This window comes from Perkinsus marinus (genome assembly GCF_000006405.1).
Source record: "Perkinsus marinus ATCC 50983 genomic scaffold scf_1104296964226, whole genome shotgun sequence".
Lineage (NCBI taxonomy): Eukaryota > Perkinsozoa > Perkinsida > Perkinsidae > Perkinsus > Perkinsus marinus.
In genome coordinates, this window is record NW_003204753.1 from 5,514 (window position 1) to 14,657 (window position 9,144).

The 9,144-nt window shown below is 44.5% G+C and overlaps 2 protein-coding genes and 1 non-coding gene across 3 annotated transcripts; all 3 read left to right on the forward strand.

Annotated features, from left to right (window-relative positions):
• Positions 1-2,503: 2,503 nt before the first annotated feature.
• Positions 2,504-4,518, forward strand: Pmar_PMAR003213 (RAS small GTpases RIC1/ypt1, putative; the record flags this gene model as incomplete). The annotated part of the gene is made up of 8 exons (XM_002770879.1): positions 2,504-2,533; positions 2,797-2,869; positions 2,919-3,014; positions 3,062-3,138; positions 3,377-3,503; positions 4,013-4,105; positions 4,154-4,245; positions 4,289-4,518. Coding segments are annotated over 8 exons (636 nt in total), but the record flags the coding sequence as incomplete, so codon positions are not given.
• Positions 4,519-4,782: 264 nt separating this feature from the next.
• Positions 4,783-4,864, forward strand: Pmar_PMAR003214. Its single transcript has one exon. It is a non-coding gene; the product is annotated as a tRNA-Ser (tRNA).
• Positions 4,865-5,520: 656 nt separating this feature from the next.
• On the forward strand, positions 5,521-9,019 carry Pmar_PMAR003215 (sphingosine kinase, putative; the record flags this gene model as incomplete). Its single annotated transcript, XM_002770880.1, has 12 exons — positions 5,521-5,610; positions 5,658-5,919; positions 6,107-6,272; positions 6,462-6,571; positions 6,622-6,843; positions 7,237-7,306; positions 7,354-7,434; positions 7,475-7,694; positions 7,901-7,990; positions 8,041-8,135; positions 8,186-8,258; positions 8,972-9,019. 12 exons carry the CDS (start codon positions 5,521-5,523, stop codon positions 9,017-9,019), a joined length of 1,527 nt encoding a protein of 508 aa, XP_002770926.1.
• Between the last annotated feature and the right edge of the window lie 125 nt (positions 9,020-9,144).

A 9,144-nucleotide genomic window follows, 5' to 3' on the forward strand; every position in this document is an offset into this window, starting at 1 on the left:
AAATGCACATTTGAATATCATGCACTGCAGGAGGATTTTTGCTTTCATGTACGATCAATGCTATCAGCGGCACTCAGAGCTACAAGGCACTCAAGGAGGCAGTAGAGAAGGAGAAATCGGAAGTCGGAGAGCTGCTTGTGCTGCTCCGTTGAGAGTTTTTCTCTCACTCAGACTGATGGAATTCCCGCGGTGGTGATGAACAAGCCTCCGACAATGCGAGGGTCTGTGAGGATACCATGCAGCAGTGAATCTACTGTAAACGGAATTGGGGTGAGGGAAAGGAGATTAATATCAGACACCGCGATCGACTTCGACGGCTCATGCATCACAGGGCTGTCGTAATGCTCCTGAAGATAGAAGCGTTGGTAAGAACGTGTGTGTGGGAAACTAAGCACATGATCAACTATGTGTGTTGGTGACAATATTAACATTGTGGGGGAATTCTGGGAAATTCTGTACACATTCACCCGAAAATCCGCATGCTAAGTTCTATAATTAGTAAGGAAACTTGCACTCCCATTGGAATTTATATGTGAATTTCTATAATTAATGAGGGCACTCCTGAGCTCAGTTGAAGACAGCGAACGTATATTCACAGATTCGTCTGTTGAGATGAAACTAAATGAAATGCGGAAGAAATTTGCCATACCGCCATCACCACGGCGACTAGAGTAAGTTCATGCGTCGGCGGTTGCGAAGGAAATAGAAAATTTGTTTCAAGGCGTGAAGCATCTGGAGTCACTGGTCGGTCATCGCGGACTTCCATTCGGGCTGTCGCGGAAGACTCACCGCGAGTATGGGAGAAATCACTGTTACGCACGGCACAGTCAGTCAGAACATTGCGAGATGATGTACAGGAATCGGTCTGGTGTGGTTTTTGTTATTGGGAAATTTTTTTCAGGGGTCGTTCGTGGCAGATCGACAGCCGAGGCGTGTGGCTCCTCTGCCATTCACGATGGGAGATTTGTCTATTTATGAACGGCGATGAAGAGTTCATGCTGAAGATCGATGTTGTGTTGAATTTCGTGGCGCGCGAAATTTCTCGGAACACTCCGCATTTCGTCGGCCAGCGATGGTCTGGGTACTGATAGCATGAACATTGTTGGGATATATGTTCGCTTTCCTCAGCTGAGCTCAGTTGAGCTTCCTCACTAATGATTGAAGTTTACGTACGAATTCGGGTAGAAGGGCACAGAATCCTATGAGAACTCTCCCAAATTTCCTCCTTTGTGTTTTTCCATCGCTTGTGAAAAGTGTTGCATCACCACTTTATTTTTTTCAGAGCACCGAGAGGGATATTGAATCAGTTGAGCTGTATCTTATTACGCGGGCGCTTTCTCTTCAGCCGAGCGGTATGCTCGCAATGACGTATTGAAATGTGAACCCCGAGCCGAGGCCTTGATAGGTGATAAACAATAAACAAACTATTTCATTACAAAGTGTCACGGAAACCCCAGATACTAGTGCGAGACCGTAAGGCAGAGCTAGAGTCCCAAGATGAATCTTTCGACGGTTTCACTGGAGACGAAACCACTAATTAAGTATATATGATATGATGACGATTAGTATGTGCCTATATAGTTGGCATGAGTGAACCAATACTGCTTGCTCTCAGCTTGCTTGTTGGTATTTCCCTATATCTCAACTCTGCTCCTCCCCCGGCAGTTGCGTTGACAGAAATCCATCAAGCTATAGTCTGTGACAAAAGATGGTTTATTCCGATACCATTTCTCCTGCATTCAGCAGTGAAGTTGAGTTGCATCGAAGTACAAGTATTCGGGGTGTTCAGTAGACCTCCTCTGAATTTCAAGAGCACTCCTCATGAGCCGAGACGGAGACGTTAGCGGCTGTTGCCATACTGTGGAACAAGACTAGTTATCATCATAAGCCCAACGCAGAGCATTCATGAACTCGTGGGCGAGCAACATCACACTAAGTTAATTCGGCAAAATGATCAGACTGGGATTTGAACCCACGACTGGTGATCTACTTCTAGTAGAAGTCTTCTACCTACGGCTTCTAGGGATCGCTGTCGGGACACGCCCCCCCCCTTTTGGGGGGCACTCAGCGGTGTGGGAAAATACGCTTAAGCGTATTGGGAATGCCCCAACAACCGTAGTACGGTTTCTGGTAGTTTTTGTCAAGTTGATAAGAAAAAGAACTTCTTTTTAGTCTTCTTCTTTTAAAGAAGGTCTTCCCCAGGGGAAGACCAGCTCAACTACATGCGGAGGTGACCTTTTGCGGAAATACTGAGGAATTCTCATTGGTTTCTGTCAATTTGTATGTAGACTTCTGTACTTGACAAGGAAGAATTCAGCTGAGTGAATCGAAAATATATTCCAACACTTCTCCTTACATCGAGTTTGACATTTCAAAACAAAGTCCGAGGCGCTTTTTTGTGGGCGAGCGAGATTTAAAGCGGCATTTTTGTCAAATTTGCACAATCACGCATCGCTCCGCTATCCGATACCAAAGTTGTCACATCTAACGCTATCATTCATCATTGTGTTATAACCATTATGAACCCAGAATAGTAAGTATAGGGACGGGGAGTATCGTATAATTCTATGGGAATTTTTGGGTCTCATTTTTCGTGAAATTTTTTTATGGGAAAATATTGAGAATTTTCCAGTTTGCATGAGTTATCATCAACCTCTTTTTGACAATAAGATATGTACAAGGCTTCGCCAACGGTGGCTTGACAAGAAGTTCAATACTTTCGCTCAAGGGTGACACATGGGAATTCGGTTTTTTTGTGGTATCAAAAGGGACGAGATCGTTTTTGTTCATTTTTAGCGACTACTTATTCAAGTTGTTGTTGATCGGCGATTCAGGCGTGGGGAAATCGTGTTTATTGCTGAGGTTTGCTGTAAGAAAACGAATGCAATTGGTAGAGTTCAACACAGATGTGATTTCAGGACGACACTTATACTGAATCTTACATTTCGACCATCGGGGTTGACTTCAAGATTCGCACCATTGAACTTGATGGAAAAACTATAAAATTGCAAATTGTAATAATGTGGAGAGAGTGAATTTTTACGGTGATTGTTTTTCCCAGTGGGACACGGCTGGCCAGGAGCGATTCAGAACGATAACTTCAAGTTACTATAGAGGAGCTCACGGCATCATAATTGTGTAAGAATTTCATATAAGTACAGTACGTGTGAATTTGATATTATGCGGAGAATGTGTGTTTTCTATTCCGGGATTAATGATAGTGAACAACTTGTCGCTATCATAGTCTCGAAAGGTTACTTTTATCACATCACATGTTCATAGCAATGTTTACATTGTTTATGCGATATAGTTTCAGATCTCGGAAAATAACTCAAATTTGCATCATATCAAATTGACACGCGCTGTATATGTGCAGATACGATGTAACGGATCGTGAAAGCTTCAACAATGTTAAACATTGGGTACAAGAAATTGACAAATATGCGACTGAGAATGTCAGCAAGCTGTTGGTCGGCAACAAGAGTGACCTCACATCAAAAAAGGTATTTTACATAGTGTTGGAAAATATGCACATGGTCAGTGAAATGTGTTGGTGAGAATACAAAATTTTTGGATAGTCTTATTGGTTCCTGTGAACTTGTATAATTAGTGAGGAAACTCCTGAGCTCAGCTGAGGAAAGCAAACATATATTCCTACTCCAATACTGTGTTCACTCCTGAGCTCAGCTGAGGAAAGCAAACATATATTCCTACTCCAACACTGTTTTCACTCCTGAGCTCAGCTGAGGAAAGCAAACATATATTCCTACTCCAATACTGTGTTCACTCCTGAGATCAGCTGAGGAAAGCAAACATATATTCCTACTCCAATACTGTGTTCACTCCTGAGCTCAGCTGAGGAAAGCAAACATATATTCCTACTCCAATACTGTGTTCACTCCTGAGCTCAGCTGAGGAAAGCAAACATATATTCTTCTAACACTGACTCTTGCACTAGTGATAGCGACAGTTGTTGTTTTTTGTATATGTTGTTGGTCCGTATCGTCGTCAGGTTGTTACCTACGATGAGGGTAAGGAGTTGGCAGATCAGCTCGGAATTTCTTTTTTGGAAACTTCTGCGAAAAACTCGCACAACGTTGAGCAGGTGAATTCTTGAAAATTACGAAAATCGATGACTTTTGTTCTTTTACAGGCATTCATTGAAATGTCCAGAGGCATCAAGTCACGGGTTAAGACTACGCCCCAACCCAGTCGATCGGGTGCGGGCGGCCCTGCACGTCTTAGGTAATAGTGCTACAGTTGAGACGATTCGACGGTGGTGTGGTAGGCCGGGACAGCCTGCTCATGGCAATCAATCTGGGTGCTGCAGTGGGTGATTGAGGAGCCGTCTCGATAGCAGCTGGGCATTTCTTGTTGTTGTCATTTTCGACTGTCAACTGGGCATTTGAGATGCCGAATTCTGTGGTGGTGTCGAGATTGGTGCACGTGCTGTTGTCGAGGCTTAGAAAGCATTGATAGTCTTCGTAGATAGTAGTTTTATCATCCCATATACCTTTGTGTGTGAACCTTGTCGTGTTCTGAAGTTATGTGCGGGGAGTGGTATGGCATTTCCGGTGTTTCCTGGAGACTTGACTCAGTTTGCTCGGAAGGCATCAATGTATGTTCGCTTTCCTCAGCTGAGCTCGGTGGTAGTTTCCTTGTCTGGTGACGTTTGATAATCCTCTCATTATAAGACTTGAATAGTTTTGCTACCATAATGAGACTTGTGATGCTTCGGGATTCCAATCAATCCGAGGTATGCTTAAGAAAGTGAATATATCAGACAGCGTGTCCGAGTGATTAAGGAGGTGGACTAGAAATCCACTAGGCTCTGCCTGCGCAGGTTCGAATCCTGCCGCTGTCGTATAATACGGGAAAGCTTTGTGTCAAAGGCAAGGCGACTGCGCAATCCCGACAAGTAACACAATTATATCTTGCAGTGAATGTGGTGAAGTCCCAAGAAGGTGCCCATCACGACGACCACATCTGCTAGATTTGATGGAATCGTTTGATTTGTGAACACCATGTGTAGTACAAGTTCAGAGAGCTCTCAAAATAGAACCTATATAGACTTCTGAAGTCTATGCGACCAAGTCTCATTACTACTAGACAGGGCACTCCAGGGACAGCACATAGGCCTGCTAGTGATTCAGAGAGGCTTCATGCCCATCAACGAATATGACCTCAGACTTTACCTGATGTCTCACGTACCCGACGTGATGCGGCATCAGCGACTACAACCTGCCAACAGATTTCGGGATGCTCTCCCGAGAAACGGTCAGCGCGTACCTATGATCTCGCTCGCCCGGAAATCAACAGTGTTGGAATTTATGATCGCCTTCCTCAGCCGAGATTACGAGTATCCTTAGTGAAATTTACATACAATTTCGAGTAGGTACCTACAGAGACCAACGCGGAATTCCCAAAGTTTCCTCAGAATTTTCACATTGTGACCAACACGTGTAGTAAACCATATGCATATTTTATGTGAGCTCAGAGGTTAGTTCTTTCCCGGTTTCTATGCCGGTCTTCGGAGGAGGTTCGAAGCTCGGTGTATTCTCGTCGGTGCTAGGGAAGCACACGACCTATCGTTCTGAGCGTACCAAATTCGTAGGTTTCCTCGTGCCAATGACTCCTGCGTAGATGCTTCACTTCAGGATGCTACTGAAGACTTCTCTTACACCGAGTGCAAGTTGCTCAACAAAAAAGGGCTACTCGTGCTAATCAAAGTCGACTCTTCAACGCAAGAGCTCATCCTGGCTGCTGGGAGAGACAGAGTCTTCATCCCGGTATTTGACGTGCTCGGTGCGAAGAAGGTTGAGAATGAGGACGGGAAGGCTGGAAGCTTCCGGTTGGATTTTTGGGTGTGCCCTCAGCAGTACCTCGAGCCCTCTGTGAGGGAACTAAAGCAAGTTCGATGTAAGTCTTGGCTTCTTAGACTTGCCTTTGGCTTTGAGAAATAACGATTCCTAGTGTGATGATATTTACATGGGAAACTGATCGATGAATGTGTTCCTCGCCATACGGAAAATTCAAAATGAGGTCGTCTTGAAAACATTATAGGTTCCTGGATGATTCCTTGTTAGCAGTGCATTGTCATTTTCAGTGGCGTTCGAGAGCGACGAGGCTCGCACTGAATGGTACGAGACTTTGAGAGCAAAGCAAGCGGCTGGGAAGGTCTTGGTTTTTGTTAATCCTTATGGGGGAAAAAGGATCGCGAGAGAGCTCTTCCGCAAGTTCTTAAAGCCGATGTTTGCGATCGCCGATGTCGAGTGAGTTGAGCATAATATTGGAGGATTTCATGTTGATCGTTCTCCTCAGCTGAGCTCAGCCGAGTTTCCTCCCTAATTATAGGCATTCGGTTAGGAGTGTACAATAATAAATTTCAAAATTCCCTCAGAAGCATGTTCTTTGCACACTGGTTGAGCGTGTATGTGTTTGTCCATGAGTGCTGTCGTTAGGTATGATAAAGTAGAGACGACTCACCGAATGCACATAGAAGAAGATTGCGAGCGTTTGAATGTCGACCGCTACAGAATGGTCATTGTTATTGGTGGCGACGGTACCGTCGGTAGGACTTTGCGAACAGTTTTCTTGGAATTACTATTATTGCCTTTTCAGATGAGGCTGTCAATGGTCTATCTAGGAATCCAGATCCACGGGCTAGGTTCGTGCCTGTGGGTCAGCTGCCTGGCGGCACTGCTAATGCTCTGGCTGAAGTCCGCGGCGTTGCGAACCCCCTCACGGCATCGTTTTACTCTGCAAAAGGATCGTATCGACCACTTGACGTGATGAAGGTTGTTAATGAGACTGGGACCATCGATATCATTGCAACGTGCATGGGTGAGTTCGCAGTTTTGGAGGAATATATGTTCGCTTTCACTCAGCTGAGCTTAGGAGTGAACACAGTGTTGGAGGAATATATGTTCGCTTCCACTCAGCTGAGCTTAGGAGTGAACACAGTGTTGGAGTAGGAATATATGTTTGCTTTCCTCAGCTGAGCTCAGGAGTGAACACAGTGTTGGAGGAATATATATTTGCTTTCCTCAGCTGAGCTCAGGAGCTTCCTCACTAATTATGGAGGTTTACATATGAATTAGGGTAGAAGTGTACAGAAATCAGCAAGAATTTTCCAAAAAAATTCTCAGAATTTTCACATTGTCACCACCAACACATGTAGTTGATCATGTGCATACTCTTCCCCCCGCACTGTGAATTCTAACTTGCTGTTCTCAGTGTCCCTCGGTTTTATCTCTTTCGTGAATATGAAGGCTCGTGGGTGGAGGGATCTCCTGGGAACTGCCAGGTGAGCCGCACTGGGAAACATATTGTCGCTCATACGTTTTATCGCAGATATGGTGTATGCGGCGCTCGCAGTGTTATCTGTGCCAAGGTGACGGATTACGAAGCTGATATCAAAACCGTTCATAATCTGTAGGCTCACTAGCTAGGAATTTTTCATAGTTTTTTTCAGGGATGATATGAATAGCCCATCACCTTGTAAGGGCTCGAGCCTGGTGGAAGATTCTAGAAGGAGTGGCGATAGCAATACGACTTCGGGAAAATTGAGCACGACTGACGACGTTGATGTCGATTTCACTGGTAGTGGCAGTGTGACGAAGACTAGGAGCGACAAGGGAAGCTACGATATCGTCAGTCCTGAGCTCTTCCGAGATGTTCATAATAAACACATCGTGAGTTGGTCTAATTCGCCTGTGAATGCGCGGTTTTGTCCACAAGGAATCCTCCAGAAACCTATAATATTCCCGGGAGAACTCGTTTTCGATGTTCTTCAATCAGTTTCCCATGAAAATGTCATCACATTAGTAGCATTCTCTTTGTTTTTATCTCACCCGGGGACGTATATCTATGAGAACTAAATTTGTCTTTGCTTGTGTAGTATCCTCCGCCCAAGAATTTTGCCCCTTGTTCCGTCGGTGACGAGCTGAAGCGGAGCGAGAGTATGTTCCTGACTACAAATCGCAACAAGGTGAGTTTGAAGCCCAGTTGAAGTTTCTGGGGAATTTTCATTTGTGGTAGGTTCAGCTACTACACTATTTTTCACTGATTGGTTTACATAAATCGGCAACGGCTCTAAAGGATGCTACGGGGCATCGTCCCACTTTTGATATTGAGTGAGAATAGCAGTAGTAGATCTCAGGAGAAGCTTGGTCCCTTATCGCAGGCATGGCGTACAGCGAGTGGAGTTGAAGCCTAAGGGGAAGATTGCTGATAAACATAAGATTGCGTATAGCATTGTAGGGGCTTCGCATCGCTTTTATGGTTATTGACAAATCTTCAGGATGGGGAGTGTTATTGGTCCGATTCAACTCTGACGGTTATATATCTGCCGAACTTCTGCTATATGATTGGTCATCCTGTTTCTGGCAACAGCGAAAGCGAAGGATCTCTGAGGAGGACGTCATATTTGCAGGCAATAAAAAATGGGATGTTCTATAGGGGGGTTGGGGTGAAATTAGTAGCGTGGTATCGCTTTAGGGTGATGGCTAACACTAATTTTCTTGGGAGAAAATTCGTGAAATTTTGTATTCATGCATTGGTTGATATGCGGCGGTTTTGGCGTCAATTTGGTGTCTGTTGAACGAAATTTTATAGGGGGGACGTAGGGATAGACAATCTCAGATAGTAGGGAAAAATCGCAAAATTACGTACCCTTTTTTCTGGCTGTTTCGGGGTATGGTTTCGCGGAACAGCACATATGAAAGGACCTGTATGACGTTTAATATGGCAATGATATGGAGCGTTTGTCTATGCTTATTTATGTTGAATATTTTGGTCTACTGTGACTTTCGATTCCTGTTGCGATGGTAATAATCGTCGAATGGCGAGGTCCATGAAAGTCGGGTGAATAATATCAATTTTACGGAGCATATCATCGTGGCGAATAGTGAATTTGCGTTAGTGGTTGTGTGGAATTTATGGTAGGATGAGAGAAATCATTGCGGTTTAGGTGCCTTGTGCATCTGAAGTGTCGCGGCTCCGTACGGACTGCGTATGACGATGATAATAGGGAGGGCCGCGTCTGTGGCTCTTCTGTTATTGGGGATTTTTCCGTCTTGATCACCAGTTATGTGTGAAGAAATTTTCGCCTTGGTCTCGAGGCTATCTCATTCGTATCATATG